The sequence below is a fragment of the Sus scrofa genome, chromosome 6 (assembly GCF_054392235.1).
Source record: "Sus scrofa isolate SSC_HxYL_T2T_F1_AM1 chromosome 6, Sscrofa_HxYL_maternal_Yorkshire_Landrace_v2.0, whole genome shotgun sequence".
NCBI classification, from domain to species: Eukaryota; Metazoa; Chordata; class Mammalia; order Artiodactyla; family Suidae; genus Sus; species Sus scrofa.
Window position 1 is genome coordinate 123,162,249 of NC_139388.1, and position 26,234 is coordinate 123,188,482.

General features: G+C 39.6%; 1 protein-coding gene across 22 annotated transcripts in view; it reads left to right on the top strand.

The window, feature by feature from the left end:
* Nucleotides 1-26,234, top strand: part of DTNA (dystrobrevin alpha) — a 218,448-nt gene that overhangs the window by 132,969 nt on the left and 59,245 nt on the right. For 20 of the 22 annotated variants that reach the window (XM_021096233.2, XM_013999288.3, XM_084964443.1 and 17 more), the window contains exons 6-10: nt 3,364-3,518; nt 6,266-6,371; nt 9,261-9,427; nt 12,464-12,588; nt 16,913-16,996. In XM_021096233.2, the coding sequence (XP_020951892.2) occupies nt 3,364-3,518; nt 6,266-6,371; nt 9,261-9,427; nt 12,464-12,588; nt 16,913-16,996 (637 nt within the window). Of the gene's footprint in view, nt 1-3,363; nt 3,519-6,265; nt 6,372-9,260; nt 9,428-12,463; nt 12,593-16,912; nt 16,997-18,773; nt 18,864-26,234 lie in introns of those variants that run through there. The other 2 variants (XM_084964458.1, XM_084964457.1) reach the window with 2 other exon arrangements.

The following is a 26,234-nucleotide window of genomic DNA, read 5'->3' on the forward strand; positions in this document are numbered from 1 at the left end:
TTAGCTAAAAGCAGTTTGGTTGGAAGAACCTCTAAAATGTGTCAGAAGTGAATATCCTTAGTCACCAATATTTCAGTGATAATTGTTGAGCAAATATGGGCAAATCCACCCACAGCCAGCAGTGGCTGACTCTTGGTGAGCAGGACTGTAGGCGTTTTCTCTAGTCTTCTTTTCCTGACTTGCATTTAATCCCAAAACAGGCAAAGTAGTGATTTTATAATAAGCATTGCTTTTATAATGAAAATAAAATGAAAGGACATGGAATGCCTCAGGATTTGAGGGATTTGTTTTTCCTTCTTTCAATTCCGATTCACTTCGAGCCAATATGCCAGTTGTGCTTGTTTGGCAATTTTTCTGTTTTTGCACCTAGTGGTGAAAGATATTTAGTTCATTCCAACTTACCCCTTAATGTTGGAGACTCAGAGTAAGAGTGATTGGCTGAAAATAACTTAAAATTTTGAGAAGCAAAAAAGTAGAAAACAGCAGAAAATGTAAAGCTGAGTTTTAAAAGCTGCTTTAAATGCATTAAAAGGGACATCAGCTTCCATGTGGCACCCCCATTTCCAGTACTCAGGCGAAGTCTAAACATATGAGCTAAACGGCAGAAAAGTGTGCTGTACAATTAATAATAAAAATAGCTTACAATTCTGTACTGAGTACTAGGTGCCAGGCATCTGTGTGCTTTTCACCTATTAACTAATTTAATCCTTGAACTAGCCCTTTATTCATAAACACATATATTTCATATTATAAGCACATTATATATATGAATGTATATGTATGTGCGTGTGTGTATATATATATATGTGAAGGTATATATGTATGTGTGTGTATATATGTGAAGGTATATATGTATGTATGTGTATATATGTAAGGGTATATATGTATATGTGTGTGTATATATGTAAAGGTATATATATGTGTGTGTGTATAGGTAAAGGTATGTGTGTGTGTGTGTGAAGGTATATGTGTGTGTGTGTGAATGTATATATATGTATGTATGTGTGTGTGTATATATGTAAAGGTATATATGTATGTGTATGTATGTATGTGTATATATATAAAGGTGTGTGTGTGTGTATGTAAAGGTATATATATTTTGGTGTGTGTGTGTGTATGTATATATATATTCAGAGGACTCAGAGAGTTCTCATGTGGCTCAGTGGGTTAAGAACCTGACAGAGTGCCCATGAGGATGTGAGTTCAATCCCTGGCTTTGCTCAGTGGGTTAAGGATCGGGCGTGGGCATAGGTCCAGATGCAGCTCTGATCTGATATTGCTGTGCTGTGGTATAGGCCAGCAGCTGCAGCTGCAGCTCCAATTCATCCCCTAGCCTGGGAACGTCTATATGCCACAGGTGCAGCCCTAAAAAAGAAACATAAATAAATAAAACAGAGGGCCCAAAATTAAGTTACAAATACACACCTTGTTGAGAGCTTCCCCAGAGTTCTCTCATTTCCTTTTAACCTGAGTGGCCATTAACAGCCACTTCCCTTTAATCCCAGTGACCTAGCTCTAGTTTGGCTGTTGCTTAGTAGAATTTTATCAGTACAGATTAGTTTAATATTAGCTTCAAGTTGGTGAAGGATCACTGTTGGTACCCCTGCTTCTACTCTAGTTAGAGACGTTGTTTAAAATTATTTTAGTGGGAGATTTGAAAAGCCTAAACTACTTTTCAAAATGTGCCCTGGCCTAGAACATCCAAGCCTAGAAGATCATCAGGACAACCAAATTATTGTTAATCAACCTGCCCTCAAACAAAAAAGATGGCAGTTCTAATAAGAAAGTCCATTTAGGAGTTCCTGTCTGGCTCAGCAGTAACAAACCCAACTAGTATCCTTGAGGATGTGGGTTCAATCCCTGGCCTTGCTCAGTAGGATTAAGGCTCTGGCATTGGCATGAGCTGTGGTGTAGAACACAGTCAAGGCTCGGATCCCAATTGCTATGGCTGTGGTATGTATAGGCCAGCAGCTACAGCTCTGATCCAACCCCTAGATAGAACTTCCATGTGCCGCAGGTGTGGCCCTTAAGGAAAAAAAGGGGGGGGGTGCAGAAAGTCCAGAAACAGAAATATTTCTTTTCCCCCTTTTGACTGGAATTCTTGAGTTTCTAGGAATTACATGAGTTTTTTTTTTTGCTGTTGGGAACTTTTTTTGACTAGTTATAATGAAACAAGATGAAATTTACTAAGTAAACAACATTGTGAGAATGGATGAGAGCAACATTAATTTTTGTTGCTCATGTAGGTTTTCTACAGCTTCATAATTGATAAATTTTGGAAACACAATAGAAATCCTTTATAAGTGGAGTATTTCAAGAAATAGAGAGCCAATTCATGTCCTCAAAACATAATCCAATAAAACCCTGTAACATGCTTAACATCTGACTGTGGTGTAAAAACAATATCCCCAGATTACATTCTGACCTTGAAAAATTAAGTATATAATGAGTGGAGGTATCTCTGCACTGACTTTACAACAGTTTATCCCAGCATTTCTGCTGGCCTAGTTATAATCTAGCATGGTGACAAAGCATATAATAGCATATCTTTTCCCTCCACTAGTGATTTCCACAGAGGAATTATAGAGTACCTTGGGAAATTATGCCATTAATATTCATTAAGTGGACATAGTGGCAGAAACTGACGGAGAAAAAAAGGGTTCAATAAAGCCAGCAGCTCTGCTGAGAATAATCTGGAGCCCTGACTTTACCCCATTGATCATCGGCAAGGCCAGGCCTCCTCTTGATTGCATGAGGCAAGAGACCCTTCCCTGTAAATCAATTGTCTTCCACCCAGGACACCATGATTTATAGGAAGTTTTCTGCTTCTGTGGGGAGTTAATCAAGTGTTTTCATTGCATCCTTATCCCCATTATGTCTTTCATTTTTCAATATCCTAAACCAGAATCCTGAAGTTTTAATGATAATATGGCTGGGTACATAGTTAGCTCAGTGGATACACACACACCCCAGCATTATTGTCGCATTTTCATTGTATCTTTCAAATGAGGTCAGCATATTTCTCACATATACAAAAATTCTTCCCACTGAGTTATATATGAGTTGATAGTTGACTTCAAACTAAAAATGTAATGTTCTCTGTCTTATAAAAACATGCCAATTTTATCCAAAGTACTAGTTAATGCTATATACCAGCATTATCTACAGAAAGACACCACAGAAAACATCATGCCAGGAATATCTCTGCATAAGAATTAGCTTTCAAATTATTCCTCCATAATTATATATTTAATTTCTGCAAATTAAATTTAACATTTTTTGTTATTTGCAGCAGATGTGTTGAACTAAAACACTGGGGAATCTTTATGTGATAAAAAAAATCTTTCCTTTTCCATCCATCAGATATTTTCTCAATGATTTCTGACTCCAGTGGTGTGATGGTTTATGGACGATACGATCAATTCCTGCGGGAAGTTCTCAAACTACCCACGGCAGTTTTTGAAGGTCCTTCATTTGGTTACACAGAACAGTCAGCTAGATCCTGTTTCTCTCAACAGGTAGGAAAAAAACCTGTTTAAGGAAGTGGCTCTTAGTGGTTGCTCTTCTGTGTGTCACTCCAAGCCACTGCTTCTTCATGATGACCTGCGGTGTATCTTTCAGCTGCTGACAAATGACCTCTGAATCAGTAATGACACTCAGCATAACTGGAAAACAATAATAGGTGGTGTTTCCCAACCATGAGCCAGGCATCATGCTAAATTCTTTATTTGCATCGTCTAATTTAATCCCTACAACAACCCCATACCCTCAGTATCTTTATTATTATCACGCCATCAAAAAGACTTAATTGTCACTAGCCTCACATGAAACAAAGTCAGACCCAGCAAACAAGCTTCAACACAGTTTGTTTAGCAAATGAGACAAGAAAGGAATCATAGCCCATGCCAGGTGCAATCTGAGAGGCCCTAAATTGTCCACTAAATTGGAATTCAGAGCTACATGTTTTAACTTGGGTTGATACAAGTCAGCGAGGGAAGCCACTTAGTTTGGGTGGCTCTCCAGTTTGTGTCCAGTTTATAGCCAGTTTATATCCATGTTTCTACCTCTCCAGTCATGTGGAAAATCTACATATCTAGAACTATTCTCTAACACAGCAAAGTGGAGATTTATAAACCCATAAATTGAAGGTTTGTTTACAATTTTTTAAATATCCAAACTATGTCCTCTAAAAGGACACCTTAAATTAGAATCAGTGCATAGCATCCACTGAAAAGCTGCATTTACTGTCCAGCTAATAAACCTCATCTACCCATTTACTTGGTGATATAAGAGGTCAAAACTGCCTCAGGCATCTCTGTGGGTCATGGGTTCATTTATAATGTATCCACACATTCAATAATAGATGGAATGGTTTGATCCACTAAGTATCAAACTCTACTTCCCCAGGGGAAATCTCACCCAGGTAGTCTCTCCGACCCTTCCCATGCCCCCACCCCCAGCCCGGCATAGGTGTGTGATCTCTGCCCCCACTAAAGCATGCCCTCTTTTGAGTTGGTGACATCAGAATGGATCCATTCACCTAAGCCTCCTTCTATACAACTTCTTCACCCAGAACTTTTCATCAAACACCAAGTCCTACTGATTTCCCTTTCTAGAAGGTTCTCAGATTTCTTTCCTCATCATCATCTCTCGTCTGGCCTGTTGCATTAAATCCCAAACTGACCACTCTGTCCCTGGAATTGTTTGTACATTTACTGATTTTAGGTAGTGCATCATGGAATCCTCAGGAAAGATACTAATGCCCCAGAATATTTCTCATTACAAGTCAGCTGGAATAATAAGACTTTTTTAATAAGACTTAAAATAATAATTCCTTTTTTAATGGGATCTATAGATTCAAACAGAATTATAAAGATAGTGCTCTTGCTCAAAATTCCTTTTGAAATATCCTATAGGTATTATATAATTATATAATGCAATTATATGTTAAATAATCTTTTGTATATTCTTGATGATGAGAACTTTATATATGTTGAAAATCACAGTAGCACTTTTGACTTCCAGGAGTGATTTTTAGCTAGTGTGATGAATGGTCAAATGGATAAAATTATGTGAAGTACAAAAAGAGGAAATACAAGAAATTAAGATGCTTTTGTTTTTGTGCTTCATATACTGGCTGTAACAGCAGTTTGAATGAGGAAATTCCAAAATTGTTTTAATTGCTTCATAGAAAGCCATCCCAAGTGATTGTTTTGAAAGACAGCAGTATTTTAGACATGATGTAGTAGCTTTTTAAAAAAATACTGTCTCGTTGCTTATACTTTACATAATTTATCTCTTAATAATCATGTTAATAACAACCCAATAAAAAGCTTAAGTTATTTAGTATTATGAGATAAAGCTAAAATTGTAAATACCTTCTGATAAAAAAAATTAATAAAATTATTTGCAAAGTAGAATAATTAGTGTAAAGTTTAAGCCTTTAAAAGGCTTAAATACACTTCAATACTGATTTCTCATCTAAAAATATAAAACCATGCCATCCACCTTGATCTTCTAATTCAAAATTTTAAATAAAATAGTGGCTTTTGCATGTAAGATTTTGTTAGTCATACTGTTACAATATCATTTTAAGAAATATTACTGTACCTTCTTAATTTTGTCATTTTGAAAGAAACAGATAAATTGCATTTCTTTTATACATCAGAAAGCACCAGGATAATGACACAGAAGCAGACTGAATTGTGAGAAAAGAAATATAAAGAAAGGAGAGAAGGAAATTTTTTTTAAAAATTTAGACTATTCTTTTCTGACACGGAAGATGGTTCCCTCTGAACAGGATTCCCTCCTAATCTTGTACAGCAGAACTATTCACATTAACCACAAAATAGTCCTTATGGAAGTTGGGGAAGTCTGAAAGGGAAGCTATTCCACAAATTTAGAATAGTAACTGATATGGGAATTGTGGAATGTGCTATATGATGCACTATTTGGGTAAAATGTTTTAGAGAACGTCTACTCTCCATCTTTCCTCATCATTTTCATGTATGGAAATGATCCTCTCATAATGGTTTTTCTCCTTGTGATAATATTGACTCGGGCTCAGTGGAGATAATTCAGTCCTATGTATGCTTAAATACAGAAAGCAATTAATCTTTTAAATTCGGAACTAGTTTCAAGCTCTGTTTCTTGATGTATGAGGGGTTAATTGAATGTCTCGTTTCTTCTATCTCAAATGATATTTACATAGCAGGTATATTAAGATTATTCTCTGTTCTCAATTTTTATGGGTTTTTTGATGCAGAAAAAAGTCACCTTAAATGGTTTCTTGGACACGCTCATGTCAGATCCTCCCCCACAGTGTCTGGTCTGGCTGCCCCTTCTGCATCGACTGGCAAATGTAGAAAACGGTGAGTAGTTACTATTGGGCCAAGGCAATTTTTTTAATTAGTGAAATTAGGCCATCAAGTCTTTAGCTACAAAGCCAAGGTCATTGTTTTGGGGAAATAGTTCTGAGTCTTCATAGAACTAACCTCTCTCTTTGATCAGTAAGACCTTATGGATGCATTGCAAAATTAGGACTGTTTTAAAAACTTATTAAATCTCACACACAGTCTGTCTCTCACAAGTCAGGTGTAGCTTAAATATTTGCTGTAACAGAAGAAGAATCTTAATAAGAAATATAACATTTTCTAGTATTTTTTTAGGTGTGACCTTCCACTGTTGGTATACCTGGCATTGACTCTTTCTTCACTGTTGGTATTCCTGGCACTCGACCAGGTAGAGGAGATAGGAAAAACAAAACAAGACAAAACTGTATGATAGCACTTTGCTAATCTTTAGTCTTATGCTACAAATTGTAAGCTTTCAACAGTAGTAGTTACATAAAAGAAATGAGTAATGTGCTTTTTAAAATAAAAGCAAGTATTTATATAATAAAAGTAATTCGTTTTTGCATATCCAAACTTCAATATGAAATACAGTTCAGAACAAGACTTAAAGAAATTTAAACATAAAACAATTCAGTGCCTCCATCTGATCTTTAGATGTTCTTATTTATTGTTTAATTTAACTCTGGGAATTCTCTAGCATTAAAAATAAAATAATTTATCTCCTCTTACTGGAATCCTAACTTCTGAACACTTCTTTAATATGCAATGGGATTAAAGTTAGCTTTTTTTTTTTTTTTCTTTTTTTTTTTTTTAGGGCCATAGGTGTTGCATATAGAAGTTCCCAGGCTAGGGGTCAAATTGGAGCTGCAGCTGCCAGCCTACACCACAGCCACAGCAACACAAGATCCAAACCACATCTGTGACTTCTGCACTACAGCTCACAGTAATGCCGCATCCTTAACCCACTGAGAGAGGCCAGGGATGGAACCCACATTCTCATGGATCCTAGTCTGGTTAGTTAACCACTGGGCCACGAAAGGAACTCCCTAGCTTATTTTTATTTATTGGCCATGCCCATAGCATAGGAAAGTTCCCAGGCCAGGGATCAAACCTTCACCACAGTAGCAACCCAAGCAGCTGCAGTGACAATGCCACATTCTTAACCCACTTTGCCACAAGGGAACTCCTAAAGTTAACTAATTTTAAATACCCATTTAGAACAGTTAGCATCTCTTCTTATTATCTCTCTTAAAGTTAAAAATGTATCCTGTTCTGCTCATGAAGACAATTTAAAGAATGAACTTACTAGTTTCTCTATAATCACTACCAATCGTAGATTTTTTTTAAGTGCTTCTTATTCATCTGCAAGAGCAGAGCAGTCAAGGTCCAGATCATGCAGGATGAGTTCATATTACTGTTTGCAGTTCAAGAACTAGTCATTTTCCAATTATAAAGTTGTCATTTCATTCCTTCTGGCTCTGTATTTCCTGTCACAGGAAATGAGTTCCTTAGGCCCCGCCCCAGAACATGTCCCTAGATTCAGGTCTTATTTCAGCCTCTCTCAGGAGCCAGAAAAGGAGGATGTGATGCTGGTTCAGAAGACAACATGTTCAGAACTGGTTATATTATTGTTTTTACAATTTAATTTTCATCTTTTTTTTTCCCTTTTTTGGCTTCCCCTTGACGCATGGAGTTCCCAGGCCAGGGATCAGATCTGAGCCATAGTTGTGGCTTATGCGACAGCAGTAGCAACACCAGGTCCTTTAACCCACTGTGCTGGGCTGGGGATGGAACCCACATCCTGCTACTGCAGAGATGCCACGGGTCCCAGTCAGTGTGCCACAGCAGGAATTCATTTTTATTTGCATTATTTTCCCTGCCTGGTTAGCCAGAGACTAACTTTACCAAAGGCTAGAACTCTTGGTTGTCTTTAGCTCACGGCATGAAACTACTTGGATATGATCATTGCTTAGCTTCAGATCTCAAATATTTTACCTTACCTGCTTTGTAATTCAAATTTCCTGCCTAAGAAAGTTAAGCGTCTCTTGAACTATCTGAATTAGAACTGTATTCAGATAATTTACTCATCTCTTTGAACCCTATCTATCTGCCTATCAAGAAAATTTTTTAATCTATTTTTTAAACAAAGGCAATGTCATTCATTAAATAAGCCCATTCGCTACTCCATTTTTCTTTTGGCTGCGCCCCAGCAGGCAGAAGTTCCAGGTCCAGAGCTCCAACCCAAGCGGTAGCAGAACCCAACGCACAGCAGTGACAATGCCAGATCCTTAACCCACTGAGCCACCAGGGAACTCTGCTACTCCATTTTTCACAAAGTAACTTGATACTCTCATCCAATTTTTCTACTCTCCTTCCATTCCCCTTCTTTATCCTTCCTCTCATTTTCCATTTCTCTAATATTTGCTCTCCACCCACTGGACAGTCAGCTGTGTTCCTCCATTGTGCTTCTGCATCTTCAGTGCGCTGTGCTGGTCTCTTGGAGACAGAGAGCAATTTGGGGGAAAGGCGAGCCAGTTTGAGTAATTTATATTCTTACAGTGTGAGAAACGGGAGTAGAAAGAGCAAATGGCATGACAGAGATGTGTTGTTAAAAGAACTCCCATCCTCCATCTCATTTCATTTCTTCCACACCCCCACCCACCCACCCCCAAGTACATGTGTGTGTGCACACACACACATACACACACACACACACACACACACACACACACATGCTTGAAAAGGGTAGTGAGAGTCTAGGAATAAACTTAATGCTTCTCTCAGCCAAAACTCTCATTGGAAATCATGGGGTGCAACAGAAAAATGCAATTTGTTTGGGGCCGTATTTTTCCTTATTCTGGCTCATGCTTTTGTTTTCTTGTTTTTCCTCATCTACTGCCCCCTCAGTCTTCCATCCAGTTGAGTGTTCGTACTGCCACAGTGAGAGCATGATGGGATTTCGCTACCGATGCCAACAGTGTCACAATTACCAGCTCTGTCAGGACTGCTTCTGGAGGGGTCATGCCGGTGGTTCCCATAGCAACCAGCACCAAATGAAAGAGTACACGTCCTGGGTAAGGCAAGACCCAGGCCACACTTACAGTGGGATGTGTGAGCGCCATCCAGAAGGCAAGGGGATCACAAGGATGGTGACAGAATCGAGAGGCAAACTTACCTTCTAATCTAACATTTCCTCCTTTCCCCTCCCACTCCTCATCTTACTGGGATCTCTTACTAATTGTGTCCGAACCCAGCGTAGCTTCCTAAGACTTAAAATATAGGAAGACTCAGACTATATTACTTCTTGGAATACAGTTTGGGTTTAGGTAACAACGAAACAGCAAACACCATCTGGACCATAATATCATTTTCACAGTAAGTTAAGGTTCCTTTCAAGTTGGGGTTGGGGGCAGGCGGCGTGTTTGCGGCAATTGCTTACAAATTATTTTTCGTTCCTTTTTTCTTAGACTGTGGAGTTGCTAGTGGTGGTTTTTGTTTTGTTTTGTTTTTGTCTATTTAGAGCCACACCTGTGGCATATATAAGTTCCCAGGTTAGGGGTTGAATCAGAACTGCAACTTCCAGCCTACGCCACTGCAGTGCCACTCAGGATCCAAGCCACATGTGCAACCTACACCACAATTCACAGCAATGCAGGATCCTTAACCCACTGAGCGAGGCCAGGAGTTGAACTCACATCCTCATGGACACTAGTCAGGTTCATTACCACTGAGCCACAATGGGAACTCCCTGGAGTTGTCTTAAGTGCATGACTGGAACATGATGGAAAGACTTGTGAGTGTATGGGCTTCATAATGCAGTTCCATTTTACTTTTTTGGAAGAGGGGAAGATTGTGGCTCTATTAGAAAATCATCTTTTCAGAAATTGTGCAAGCGACTAACTTGCTAAAGGTAACCTGTCCTTGTGACGGAAGTGTTCTCAGGAGCACTTGGCACTGGGTCTGTGGGAGGAATTTGACTCAGGGAGCTTGCTATTCAAGTGGCTTACAGTTTGCTGACTTCTGTCTCAGTTAAACCCAAAAACCAGATCCAGTGATGTTGTTCTGGTGCGTCTGCCAAAGTATTGCTCTATATACAAATTGGTTTCTGTGAGCTGTACTGTCAGCCTTGCTAACTCCTCTTGGAATAGTTCTATCATAAGAAAAGGCAAACTTTTTAGATAGTTTTTTCCTACAGTTTAACATATCTCAAATCAATCTATAGTCTTTTACTTAAAGAGTAACTTGTTTTCTTTTCTTAAAAAAAAAAGATAATCAGAATATGTATTTTAAATCAGAATGCTCTTTCTAGGAATTATTATTGGGAACTGATATTCAGTGTGAATGTATTAATCGTTTAACACATGTCAGATTCGGAGTTCAAATAAGAGTTCCTCACTCAGGTACTGCGTATCAAGGGCTGGGTGAGAGTTCAAATGCCACCCGTCACTGTTGCCTGCATCACGTGCTAAGAATAGATAAACAGATCATGAAATACAATTTAGTAGAGAAGGTAGGAGAAAATACTGTCTATTTTCTTATTGTCAGCATGTTACCGATTTTCAAATATGTTTTATCCCAAATCCAAGAGGGTTGGTGTTTGAAGCCTAATCATTTTTAATTATTGTTGTATGGAAAGGCTAAAATCAGATAAGGAGCCTTATTCTTAGGGGTTGTGGACTCTACAGTTATATGGCAGGGCAGTGTCGCTACAAAGTAGGGTCAGACTCCTCACCAGGACAAAGGAGCCCCAGTAATTACGGGGTGAAGAACTGTTGTTACTGCTGTTTTGTGTTCTAAGAATTGCATCTCCTATCAGTCCAAGAGGGATTTCTTGAACAATGCTCCCATTATTTAGCTTTTAAATGAAGAGGACAAAAGCTACTTCATAATTTTGCCAATTATGGACTCTGCGTAAAAGGAAAAGGCAAAATTCTAAATTGCTCCTCACAGAAAGGAAAACTTGAGGTAAAGATTTCTTATATGCGATAGCCTGTTTTGATAATCTTGGCTGTGAAATATTAAGATAAACATTCCATTAGTCAAAATGAAAAAGAGATGGCATGGAGTTCTCTTGTGGCACAGCAGGTTAAGAATCTGGAGTTGTCACTGTAGCAGCATGGGTTCGATCCCTGGCCCGGGAACTTCCGCATGCCTCAAGTATGGTCGAGAGAGAGAGAGTGGTGGCATGATGCTCTAGAAGTAACATGAACTTTAAATTCTAAAGACTCTGAAGTTCTGCTTTTACTTCTAACCAGATATATCCAGCCACCCTTGAAACTTCTTGCTCCTGGATTCCTGCAAAACCTCCTGCTCATCTCCTTCCTCCCACTCCTAGCTCCTCTAAAACTGATTTCTGTTCTTAAGGAGAAGCAGTCCTTCTAGAATCAGATATGGTCCTGTCACCTCTGAGTAGCTCTTCATTGTCTCCCTCAGCCTTTGACATAAAGACCACAGTCCTGGCCCTGGCATATAAGACTTCAAAGCTCTGTTTCCTGCTTTCCTCTCCAGAACAAGGTCCCCTGTTCTTCCTCCATCTGGAATTACCTTCCAGTCCCCTGAGAGTTTGTCAGGAGAACTCATGCTGTTCATGAAGTCCCAGCTAAGATGTCTTGAGCAGAATAACTACTTGCATTTATCACAGCATTTGCTGAAACTAAGCAGCCGGAGGCAGGTCCCCTCGTAGCATATTCCGAACACTCTAGTCCCAGCACTGAGCCAACTCCCTGACTTAGAATAGATTCTCAGAGAAGAGTTCTTGAATGAATGAATGAATGAATGAATGCGTATGTCTACTCTGAATGCAAAGTATCTGATAAAATGTCACATAGGTGTTGGTTGTTGGAGTTCCCGTTGTAGCTCAGCAGGTTAAGAACCCGACTAGTACCCATGAGGATGCCGGTTCTATCCCTGGCCTCACTCAGTGGGTTAAGGACCTGGCATTGCCCTAAGCTGTGGCATAAGTCATAGATGCAACTCAGATTTGGTGTGGCTGTGGCTGTGGCCCGGATTTGATCCCTAGCCTGAGAGCTTCCATATGCCGTAGATATGGCCCTAAAAAGAAAAGAAAAAAAAATGTTGATTCTTATCTCGAACCTTCCTCTTCCTTCCAGAAATCACCTGCCAAGAAACTCACTAATGCATTAAGCAAGTCTCTGAGCTGTGCTTCCAGCCGTGAACCTTTGCATCCCATGTTCCCCGACCAGCCTGAGAAACCACTCAACTTGGCCCACATTGTGTAAGTATCTCTGCCTTACAGACTAAGAGACATCTTTCTTCATTGACACGAGTGTGGATCCAAGCAAAGACAATTACTTTGGTATCAGTTGTCCAGGACCAAGCTTTAAGTTTTATTTTCTTAAAAAACAGAGTGAGGAAGTTCCCATTGGTCTGATCCCTGGCCTCGCTCATGGGTTAAGGATCTGTTGCGAGCTGTGGTGTAGATCATAAACGCACCTTGGATCCTCAGTTGCTATGGCTGTGGTGTAGGCCAGCAGCTGTAGCTCCAATTTGATACTTATCCTGGGAGCTTCCATGTGCCACAGGTACCGCCCTAAAAAGACATACATACATACATACATACATACATACATGTGAAAGTCATGTTATTATCATTTTTTTCTTGGCAAGGTATGCAGTACTCCTGTCCAGATGTACACATCTGCAACACTATATAATTCACCTTGAAGTGGAAAATATTCAAAAAGCGTAGTTATAAAATAAGGCTATTGGTATTTGCACAATTGGATGTTACTAACCAGTGGGTGAGGAAATATTAAAGCACACTGTACCTTCATGTCAAATGTGCTTTGAGTCCCAAATAGAGAAGCCCTTTGTTTCTTTTCTCTGCAGAGCCCATCATCTTAAAGAGGCCCCAAATCTAGAAATTGTTGCTGTCGTTGTTGTTGTTTTATCCTGAGCTACATAACTTTAGAAAAATCGTGGCCTGTGCAGAGGAAGGTTGAAGAGGTGGGAATCGGTGGCGAAATTCATCAGATGATATAAAAACAGACTTTAAAAAAAGTCTCCTTGGAGTTCCCCATTGTGGCACAGGGGAAACGAATCCAACTAGGAACAATGAGGTTGCAGGTTCAATCCCTGGCCTTAATCAGTGGGTTAAGGATCTGGTGTTGCCGTGAGCTGTGGTGTAGGTCACAAACGTGGCTTGGATCTGGTGTTGCTATGGCTGTGGTGCAGGCCAGCAGCTGTAGTTCTGATTCGACCCCTAGCCTGGGAACCTCCATATGCCATGAGTGCGCCACCCCCCCCCCAAAAAAAGCAAAAATAAAGTCTCCAAAGTATGTGTGACTTTGAGGAGCAGAGAGAATTGGGCCATTGAGCAGTGCTACCACCCACGCCTTCCACCTCCTCAAAGCCTCATGCCCTGGGCCCTCTCTCAGGCCCAGAATATGGAGGAGGCTTAGGTAGAAGAAAATATTTCTTCCTGGGTGTTATCTTTAAAAAAAGAAACTCATTGCCTGCCTCAGGTATGTAGTCTCAGGTGCCTCGGGAAGCCTCTAGAACAGGCGGTTCCCTTCCTTCTGAACTGCCCTTCATTTTGCAAAGTTCAACACAACCTCCTGCACTGCAGGGCCTGTGTTTGCTTGTTGACATCAAGAAGTGGGTTGATGAGGAGTTCCCATTGTGGCTCAGCAGGTTAAGGACCCAATGTAGTCTCCATGAGGATGCGGATTCAATCCCTGCCCTCAATCAGTGGGTTAAGGATCTGGCGCTGCTAGCAACTACAGCTCCTCTTCAACCCCTAGCCCGGGAACTTCCATATGCAGCAGGTATAGCCATAAAAAGAAAAATAAAATAAAAAATAAAAATGAAAGACAAATTTTACAAAATGTTTGATTGTTGAAATAACATACAGAAAATTCCTGATACACAATGTCCAATCTGTATTAGAACAGATTTTTTTTTTTTCTGTTAGCTTTGGACATTTTTCTGTTTGCTATTCAAATGATATTTCCCTGAATGGATAGTCATGTCTTTTTTTTGGCGGGGGTCAGGGGGAGATCTAAGACTTCTAATCTTAAACTATGCTGTCCATTTAGCTGTTCTAAATTATCATAGGCACATAAAAGCCAGTTAAGTGGTGATATTTTGATATTTTGCTTTTGTTCTTAGCTACTGTATTGCTTGTAAATGTTACCATGATTAACTGTCTCTATTCTATTCAATTTTTTGCTGCCCAAAGAGATACTTGGTAAGTAGTTCAGTAGTCCCCAGTGTGCTAATAAAGATTTGTCATCATAATTATAAGTGGTTATGAGACATAAAACAAGTGAGAGACATGAAACTAGTTTATAACTAATTCTGCCTGATGCTGAGCACTTTCAATTTATGAAAAGAATGCCAATTTTATAAAAATGTCCTTTGTGAAGGTCTCGTTCAAAAGGAAAATTTTGTATGAGTCTCTGTGACTTTATCTTCTGGAGCTACTTCTTTTTCATAAGATTAAATATGTTTAAAATTCCCAAGGTGACCTGTTTATTAGATAAAATAACTTGCCATTTGATTGTGCAGGAAATAAATCCCTTTGAAAGCCACTATTTGGTGCCAAGGTTAGCCATTCTGTGTCCCAAGTTCAACATTTTTATGATAAACCGTAAAGGTGAATCCATTTACTAAGAAACTGCAATTTCGGCTTTGTGGAAACCAGATTCAATAGAGAAAATTTACCAGACTAGTTAAAAAGTGTTCCGTTTTATAGAGATGTTTTCTCATTATAGAGATCGAGCAAGATGGGAAAGTTTGTAAAAAGACACAACCAGAAATGTTGGTCAAGTGGATTTTTTTTTCCACTTCTTGCAAGGTTAAAGTGAAGATATTTCATTCAACTGTTTTAAAAGCTGATGTATCTAACTTTTCGAAATTCACAGAGCACATTTGTTTAACATTAGCATTCTTCTCAGAAAGTGAAAGTGTTCTGCTCAAAGCAGAATTAGCTTTAAACTGGTCTCATGCATCAAAGACACATCCTAAATAAGTAGTATAAAACACTGAGATAGTTTTCAGAACTTCAGCTAATATGTTAGAGCAGATCAAATAGAGAACCTGCAGTTTTAACCTCACTCGACAAATTTGTTCTCAAAAAAATCTGAGAACACAGTTTAGCACCAGGCCCTGGGAACCAAAAGTTTCAATGAAGTTTTGCATATAGTGCTGACATTTTAAAGCCTAACTAGAATCCTGTCCCCACCCCCCATAAATACATTGGGATAAACAAGTCTGCCTTTTTTCCTGGAGTCTCTCCATTGTAGAATCTATAACTAATACTTGGTTTCCTAAGATAAAAACTAAACCATTACAGGAATTCCTGTTGTGGCTCAGTAGGTTAAGAAACTGACATAGTGTCTTTGAGGATATGGGTTTGATCCTTGACCTCGCTTAGTGGGTTAAGTATCTAGCATTGCTGCATCTGTGGCATGGGCCAGCAACTGCAACTCGGATTCGAGCCCTAGCCCTGGAACTTCCATATGCCACAGGTGCAGTCCTAAAAAAGGAAAAAAAATTAAACCATTACAAATTTGGCTCTTAATCAAATTGACACAAATAAATTCTATAGGCTACGGCGTTCATGTTTCGTCTTCAAAAAATTCTATACTATCAAACCCAAATATAAAATTATAGTGAAACCCAAATTTCCCCCAACTCAGAATGCTGCCCTGCCTCCATCATCTACCTCTGAACTCTAAATCCCATCTCATCATCATACCACAGAGCATCTGACAGTGAACCTAAAATAAGACTGAGCACCTCCTGGAGATGAGATGGGGATCTCAACTCCATCATTTTACCTGAACTAAGACACCAGTGATAGGGAAAGAATGACAAGATGAAATGAAAATTAAGACCTGGATGACACACCATGTGATGAGCTTGATGTTTAGGGTCTAGGACAATTCCTAAGAATATTGAACCCTGTTTTCTTTCTCTGGCCATATGAAAAAAAGTGTTAAGGGGATACCTTGCATTGTGTACCCTATTATTTAGATCATCCAGATAACAGAGAGTCAGTAAATGCTTCTGTTGCTGACTTGCATCTTAGAGCAAAGAGCAAAGAAGGCACAATATTGTTTTGTAACCGGGTCCTTACAAACCAGGTATACTTTGGGGAGCCATCATCATGGGAACACAAGAAGAAGTTTCCAAAGCCTTAGGAATCCTCCTCTTTCCAAGAGGATGCAGATTCTGATTATCAGCACGTTTTCAAACTTCTCCCTTTAGAAAGCAGTAGCCTGCCCCCAAATACTCATTCCATTCGAAAATATGACTCAGTGAAACCCCAACGTTCAAAGCTTGTGAATGAACATTCCTGTGAAGTCCAGAGATCTTTCCCCCAGTGTTTAACAGACACTCTTCTTCTCAAGGAAATGGAACGTCCCCAAAACACTTCAAGAATTTAATTGCAAAATGTAAAATTTCATATTGATCCTGGGGACAACAAGAACTCCGATCTTCCCAGCTTCTCTCCTTGAGAGATGATGAATAGTTTTTAACTTGTGGTTTTTCCTTGTTTTAACTTTCCATCCAACTTTTTTTCTTTCTTTTAGGCCGCCCAGACCTGTAACCAGCATGAACGACAGCCTGTTCTCCCACTCTGTCCCCTCCTCAGGAAGTCCTTTTATTACCAGGAGGTAAGTTCCAATCCCATTATAAAATAAACCCTGTCTTTGGTAATGAGCCGTGATTCTGTGGCCAGGAAAAAATTTTCTAATATAGGCCAAGCACAGAAGATTATTGTTAGAAACTAGTTTGTAACTGTCCATCACAAGTGTTCCCTTTCATTCATTTAGATGCATGCTAAGAGGGCTGGGATGGCTTTGGGAATTAATGTCACCCCTGGAAACTTGCATTTACAATCTATCCACAGTAAGAATGCAGGGTATGTTTTCATTTTACTGCTGACACACATGCATTCTGTCTCATTGAGAAAGCCCCTTTTACATGCATGCATTCTATCTCATTGAGAAAGTCACCTTTATAGCACTTGGAGTGGCCCATTGCAAGCCAGGGAAATGGAATTTCAAGATGCAATGGGGAATTATCATGGGAATTCTGAAACATCTCACAATGTAAAGCTCCAGATATAAAAGAATCTTCTTTTTAGTGAACTCTTATATTCCCGAGGCTAGAGGCTCAAGACCAAGTTTGAAAATACAGTTTCTGCAAAAGTAAATCATGGATAATAACAGGAACTTTTTTTCAAAAGAGGGTGGATCTGTGTCTCATCTTTTTGCACAACGATCCACTGCCATGTAAGCGAACAGGTGAAGCAGATATTGTTCTTAGAACCAGCAGAGTAAATATGCAGGGGTCAAGAGGTACCCCAAGTCATTTGATCAAATATCACAAATAAAGCACCGGGGAATTCTTTTAGAAAAACATCACAGGAAAGCAGAAACAAAGGTAAGAAAATTGGAGTGAGTAATTGAATGTAAGATTGCCGATGCCTTTAAGTAGAAAAAAAAAAAAAAAAGGCGGTGGCCTTATGTTTCATAAAACAAAGATAATCAATAATTTCCCCCAAGAGCTGCTGAGGTACCAATTTCCCTGTAATAGCCTGGTATGTTCTAGTGAAGATTTGCAGACAGTGAAGCTCAGAAGGCTGCTGATTTTTTTTCCCCTGAGTTCCCAGATTTGTCCATCAGCAGGAACCTGAGATGAAGATGTTCCCCATAAACGTAATTAGCAAGACAAACAGAATGTGGCTGTTCATGGTATTTCCATCCTATGAATTAAGCAAGTCTGTAACAAGCAGAAATGGGAGGCGATTGAGCTACAGAACATCCACAATGAAATCCTAGGGTTGAAAACCCCCAATGTGCTCCTCTTACACTCCTTTTCAGAGCCACCAGCAAGTTCAACCATCTTTTCTAAAACAAAATCCAAAACTGTAAATTCTGTTAGAAACACGGATCTGTGCCTGTATCTTGGGAAGATCTGGCGTGATGCTGAGAAAAATGCACTTTTATTAGGATGCTCTGCATTCTGCAAGTATCAAGCAGAGATAGACCCCATCCTTACTGAAGATCATTTTATATCATTTCAGCTCGGATGGTGCTTATGGTGGAATCGTCTAGATGGATAACATGGCTCCTTCTACTCTAAAATATTCCTATAATACTCTGAACTGTTCTGATTCCTTCAGAGTGCACGCTACTCATTAGCCCAAAATATGATCATTTCCCCTTTTGCCCCCATTTTTAGTCCTTCTGGAATGTTTCCTCTGAACCACAAGCACGTTATCTAAAGGTTGCAGTTCATCCTATCATCACAGAGGTCGGCCTCTGGTCTCTGTTTGAAGGGTGCTGTTCAATAAAGCTGTGTACACTGAATGTCTTTCCTCTCTGAGTGGGCCTTGCTCTGTCTGTGGGAGGTTTTTAATGAGGTCTCGTTATTTGCATCCCTCAGGCTGCCTGAGGGAATAAGTGTATCCAGCCCAGTGGCTGAGGAGCATTCACTCCTAAAGCTGCATATAAATCAGCTTGACCACAGCACATGGTCAGTATACCAACCCTAAAATCACTATTCCTATTGGTAGTTGCATAGCTAGACTGACGGCCCTACTTCATGAAAATCCTCTTGTATGTGCTGGTGGAAAGAGGTCTTCTGGGTTTTCACGAGATTCCATTAAGAATTTCCAACTTGAGCTGGACTGCTCAGCTCTTTTCTCTCTTTACCACTTCTTTTCTTGATTTTCTGTCTTCACACCTGTATGTATAAGATGAATATGTGTGAAGAGCACCACTTTGGATCCCTTCTTTGGACAATTCTCTTTTGTACAGTCTGCAAGACCCCGAATGCTGATTCCTCAGACTCTGGAATTAAAGAGCCTCTTGGAATGATTTTAGCACTAACTGGGTGAGGCCAGGATACCATCATTTAGCTGGACCATAATGCAGCAACAGACCTGAGGATTTACACCTTTCTGTCCCACTGGACTTGGGCCATTCCCCATACCCCCAGGTAGGGCAGACTGATGCCTATTGAAGCAGCAACTTCAAAACCAATTTCATGCTCTTCGTGCTTAATTTCTACCATTTGATAATGCCAGTGTGATTCACTGTTTATTTCCTAGCCATGTCCACAAACTAAGGTTGATAGAAATCCATCATGCCAAATGTAGGCATGAGCTAAAGGCCCTCTTTTCCTACAATTAGAACTGAACCAAAGAAATAGGACCTAGAGCTCTGCCTTCACTCCTACCCCACCCCAACAACCCTTTTAAAATCAGATGAAACCTAACATCTAAACAAGCCAAGAATGGTGCTGGGCAATGATAAGGCTGCATTTAAAAAGTAAGGAAGTTTGCCAAGCAGATATTTTATTTAGCCTGAACTTTTGGTCTTTTGCTTTGTGACAGATCTTACAAAGATAAAGCAGAATGAGAAAGAATTGGAAATCACCATTCCAGAATCCTCACTACAAACTCCTGGCATTCCTCACCTAGAGTCCTTTACAAGCATACCACTTTGATCTTCAAAAGGCACCAGGCTCTATCTTTGAAGTCTTTTGACATCCTAGTAACCTAACACAGAGATTTATGAGGGCATAACTCTGGTTACCACACCATCTGTCCCATCCTGTGTTCTGATATGTGTTTCCAACTATATTCTTGATTCATTTCTCCCTTACTTAAAAGAAGAGGGACAATTCTCAAAGGCACTCTCCCTTAACCCTTTGAAGTCTTCATGTGTGTATGTGTGTGTGTTCACACTCAGTGCTGATTAGCAATTTGGTATAATGCGGGTCAAATAAGGCAATTTGTGGACTAACTCCATTCATTTTCTTGGTCATAGCTATATCCCTAAACCTAGATTGTTTTCTTATAAGTACATGAATTTATACGAAAAAAATAGCTAGGCCAATAGAAATTTATCATTACTGATAGGAAAAGAGCTCCAAAATATGACATATGCTGGGACAACAAGGTTAAGCTTGTGAAAGATAACCTGCCATATACTGTTGCAGGACCTGACCGCAAAGTCAGGTCCAAAGGCCCTTTCCCCATCTCACTGCCCACAGCATTCTGGCTCTGAGCATTTGCTGTCTTTGTTGGTATCATATTCCCTTTGCAAAACCCAAATTTTCTTGCCAAAATCCTTACCTTGGTTATGTGAGAGAGCAAACCAGTCCTTTCCTGTGTAAAATGCATTGCATTAATTACGGCCATTTCTTCATTAGCTGTAATAAGGACATTGCAAAAGTCTGAATGACTAGATTTTTTTTTACCTCCAATTTTAAAAGCATCTCTTAAAGGTCTTACAGATATTTTTTATAAATACAACCTCTCAAGTCTCAACCACTCTCAAAAGGAATCAAACACTTTGGCTATTATATATATCATATCTAGCCAGATCTGATCAGTCTGTCAAATATTAGAACATTGCTTATGATTCGGATTATGTTGAACAGTTTGATATGGTATTTTCTGGTTTGTTACAATGTCGTTTGGTTGATGCCTAATACTGTATTAGGTCCAGCAGTGCAGACAGGGAAGACATACCACCCGCCCCAAACACCCCCAGTTCTTCACAATGGTACAGCCTTTGTGAGTTATTTTTGTTGGTTGACTGGTTGGTCAGTTGGTTGATTTGTTTGGGTCTTTAACCCCAGAAAGGCTAATTTACATCTTTTTCAGTTCTTTCAGATACTTTGCTTTCCCAAAGAGTCTTTACCTAACAACCTATATTTTCTTAATCTGACATGTAATGTTCATACTGAACTTTAAGCTTTGGTGCTTTGGTAATCAGAAGTGAAGAGAAATAAAATTGAGGTACTGAATTCAGCCTTTGCTTCTGAAAATCAGTTTTCTCCATGGTTAATATTTTCTAAGATTAAAGCCAATCCCTTTTTAGTCAGGAAAGTAGATACATTTATCAATCAGCATCATAAAATAGATTACACTTCTAAATCAACCACCCTGAAGAGTTCTTCATTCTTTTCACACTTTATGGGCATGTTGTATGAAATTGGAAATGAACACCCTCTGCAAATAATTATTTATTCCCTGTAGCCCCAGAGCTCCACTAAGATGCTAGATTTTTTTTCAAATATGCATTAAACTGATCTTCAAATTCAACCCTATTTCCTGAACTAAAATGTTAGTGCAAAGTTACATCTGCTGTCATCTCTTCTTCATTTCAATAACTTTTATTCTCTTACCAGAGTTGTTTTAATTGTTGTCTGTACATGCCCAGAACCCAGCAAACTTCTCTAGAGCCTCTCTTGGCAAAAAAAATGCAATTGATACCACTTGATAATATCTGGGGAATGACACAGTAAATGTAGTGAATCAAATATGACCTAAGAATTCTTATTTCCTTCACGGTACTTGCTTAAGATGCTTCGACTTTCATGCCAGCCTGAATTGATGACAACTCATTTTCGCACTGAGACACTAAGCTATTTTGTAGGTTTGTTTGCTGATTTGCATGTGGCAGATATTTTATGTTTCAGATCAAAGGTATTGAAAGCTAGAAAAAGAAAGGGAAAATAGGGTTTTTTTTTTTTCAAGAAATTATCTCTTGACAAAACTGACTTGTAGACTTGTAGACTCCTTTGTTATTGCATTTAAATTAGTTTGATGACCTCAGTATAGACTGTGTTAATTACACAGTGAGAAGCAAAATGTTATTTATAAGTGACAGTCAGCTAAGGAGGGAGACAGTTTTACAAGCATCGACTTCACAAGCCCAAACACCACACAAGTCTATCAACTATTTAAGAATCAGTAAAAAAGGAAATGTCTGTTCTCAATTTGCCATGGTTTAAATGTTATTTTCTGTTTAATCCCTGTGATAATAATTATGCCAACTTGATTTGCTTATATAATGCTGTTGCTCTGTGAGACTGCATCCAGGACTTTTATCTAAATCACTTTATGTTCATGTCCAATAAAAGGGGGAAAAAATTATCTAGCCAGAGCTAATACAGTAACATAGCATAAGCAGAAGAGGCTTTTAAAACTATATTGCAGCCTTAAGCAAAAATCCAGGGAGCATTTGGGTATGATTTCGTTACCTTAGAATCCCCCCACAATGCTCTCACTTTAGCAAAAATATTGGCATCCATTGACAGTCTCCAAAAATTAAAAGCTGAATTTAAATAAAGAAATATGAAATATTTTGAAATTGTTCTATCCTTCCAAAACCCATTGTGTCATTGTGTATGTATGTGTGTGTATAAAAAATTTTAGGCCATTTATCTTTATATGTGCTCTTTTCTAGAGTATGAAAAGGAATTAGTGGAAAAATAGAGATTTTTTTTTTCTTTTTTAGAAAAGGATAATCTAGGACTTTCCATCAGGGCTCAGCAGTTAACGAACCCGACTAATATCTATGAGGACATGGGTTTGAGTCCTGGCCTCACTCAGTGGGTTGAGGCTCCAGCGTTGCTGTGAGCTGAGGTATAGGTCACAGACATGGCTCAGATCCTAGGTTGATCTGGCGTTGCTGAGACTGTGGCACATCCCAGCGGCTACATCTCTGATTCGACCCCTTGCCTGGGAACCGTCGTATGCTGCGAGTGCAGGCTTAAAAATAAAAAAAGAATAATCTAAAGGAAAATTTCCTGCCTCTCTTCTTTCAGCAGAACACATGAAATTCAAATTCTACTTGTCATACCCTCCAGGGTATGACTGTCACTGCACCCTATGGTAATGATAATGTGTCTGCAGACAGATGTGCTTATGCATTGGCAGGGCCTGGTGAAAAGAAAATAACAATAATAAAAAGAGATTTGTATACACAGAATTTTAGGGATGGTAGCCTTGCTTCTCCTTGAGATTGCGATTAGAAAAGATTCATTACCCAGGGTCAAGAGGAGCCCCAGGTAGTTCCCAATTTCAGAGGCTAAAAGGAAGACTGCAGTTAAATTTGAAGACGAGGCATGCAGAAGAAAGAGAAGCTTCCAGAGCTGGAGTCACAGGAAAGCCATTGTAAGGTTCTGATATACCGACATGCTGTAAGCACTGTCTTCTTGATAAGGTTCCAATATTGCCTGATCCCAAAGCCCAGGACAAATTGGAAATATCACCAAGCTTCTCCAAGCAAACTGCCAGAGCTACAAAATGAAAGTTCAAAAATATAAATTATTCTATAAATTGTTGTGAGAGGAGTTTCCACTGTGGAGAAGTGGGTTAAGAATCTGGCTGCAATGGCTGGGATTGCTGCTGAGACATGGATTCAACCCCCAGCCTGGTGCAATGGGTTAAGGAGCCAGCTTTGCCACAACTATGGCATAGGCCACAGCTGCAGCTCAGATTCAGTCCCTGGCCTGGGAACTTTCATTTGCTGTGGGTGTGGCCAGAAAAAAATTTTTAATTTAAAAATGAAATATTGTGAGAGTACATTGCTTTGAAGAGGTCATAATAAAGTACCTAATCTCACCAACTTCACTCAGGAGAAAAATTTTTCACTTTTTTTCCCTTCTTCAAGCTCCTTGGGAGCTGCAAACAAAATCCTGATAAAGACACTTCACATGAGGAGTTTCCGTCATGGCTCAGGGGAAATGAATCTAACTAGGATCCCTGAGGACACAGTTTACATCCCCGGCCTCACTCAGTGGTTAAGAATCTGGCGTTGCTGTGAGCTGTGGTGTAGGTCACAGACGTGACTCAGATCCCATGTTACTGTGGCTGTGGCACAGGCTGGCAGCTACAGCTCCCATTCAACCCCTAGCCTGGGAACTTCCATATGCTGCAGGTGTGGCCCTAAAAAGACGAAAAAGAAAAAAAAAAAAAAGGATACTTCACATGAAAAGTCTTAATAGACCCAAGTTTTAAATGAAACCTGCCTCCTGGTCAGCTCTCTAGGTTCTTGATCCATTTGATTTAGAAAGAGTGGGGTTTTTTCCCTTGTTTTGTTCATGTGCTGGGCTTCTTCAATCCATGGTCATATTTTTTGGCTTCCCAGAAATAGATTATGAGGAGAAGAATTTGAGGCTAATTCGAGATAGTAGAGAAACTATGCGGACACTGAGTACCAAAAGTCACAAATACTCCTGGCACCAGATTCTAAGAGCTCTTGCAAAATGAAATAAATGGTTTATTTCCACAAACGCATAAATACAGAGAATGTCATCCCATATAGTCCAAGAACTGGTTTTCCCAAGGATTCATGTGAGAAAGGAAAGGAACATGAAAAGATTTAAATGATCCCTTTGAACCACCAAGGGCCAAGGCCAAGAAAATGACAACAAAAGGACAAGAGAGACAAGAGATGTGTGTTCATAAACAACTGCTCATCCTTTGAGGAAGGTAGGGACTGGAAAGAACAGGGGTTTATTTATGGGCTTTCTATCCTGTTCCACTGATCTATAGTTCTGTTTTTGTACCAGTGCTGCACTGTTTTGATGACTGTAGCTTTGTAGTATAGTCTGAAGTTAGGGAGCCTGATTCCTCCAGCTCCATTTTCCTTTCCCAGGATGGCTTTGGCTCTTCAGGGTCTTTTGGGTTTCCATACAAATTTTGAAATGTCTTGTTTTAGTTCTGTGAAAAATGCCATTGGTAATGTGATAGGGATTTCTTTGAATCTGTAGAGAGAATCAATGTGTGTATATGTATAACTGAATCTCTTTATTGTGCAGCAGAAATTATCACAACTATATTTCAATAAAACTATTAAAAAAAAAAGAAAGAGCAGGGGAGACAGGCAAGTGGAATAGAGGAAGGAGAGAGAGGACAAAGAGTTGGAGAAAAAGAGAATGAGCCACCAAAGGAAAATCTGGGCCACTGCTCTGTCCTGCTGCTGACCCTGTATCATATTGGTGTCAGTGGGGCTCCTCCAGTGCTGGTGCTTGTCCCACAGTTGTCACAAAAGTAATTTGTAACAAACACATCCTCCTGGCTGATCCACCTGTGTTTCTTTTCTTTTCTTCTTGCATGTCCATCATCAGAGGTTGTACCTGTGTAATTATTAGGCCTTGGATTTAAGGAAACATCACAATTTCTGGGGTTCAAGGGACAAAGTAACATAGTAAGAGAGAGAAATGGTTTCATTTGGAGGGAGGAATGATTACTACTTTGCACAGTGTTGTGAGTGGTTTGACAGGGATCTGAAGTCAGTTAATATAGTGGGTAGTTCTAACTTGTGTCATAAAAAACTTCGGAGAGGGGAGACCAATAGTGAGTAGATAATGAACATAGAGGGATATGCTTTGGGGATACACTCCCTTGGTGGGATGGTGGAAAGTATCAACTCCAGGGGCTTAAAATGGTTATTTAGCCCTGATAGACAGATTTCATAGTCTTAGAAGGGGAAGACAATATGCTTTAAAAAATTAATTTCAGGAGTTCCCGTCATGACACAGTGGTTAACGAATCTGACTAGGAACCATGAGGTTGCGGGTTCTGTCCCTGCACCTGCTCAGTGGGTTAAGGATCCAGCGTTGCTGTGAGCTGTGGTGTAGGTCACAGACGCGGCTCGGATCCTGCGTTGCTGTGGCTCTGGCATAGGTCGGAGACTACAGTTCCGATTAGACCCCTAGCCTGGGAACCTCCATATGCCGTGGGTGCAGCCCAAGAAATAGCAAAAAAATAATAATAATAAAAAATAATTTCAACAGGAAAGTAAATTCCCTGAGAACATTATTTTTCTTTTCTTAGGACCACACCCACAACACATGGAGGTTCCCAGGCTAAGGGTTGAATTGGAGCCACTGGCCTACACTACAGCCACAGCAATGCCAGAGCCAAGCCAAGTCTGTGACCTACACCACAGCTCTGGCAACAACGGATCCCTAACCTGCTGAGTGAGGTCCGGAATTGGACCTGTGTCCTCATGGGTAGTAGTCGAGTTCATTATCACTGAGTCACAATGGGAACGCCTAATTTCATTTTTAAAGTCCATTTTGTTCAGATGCAGTTGTCCT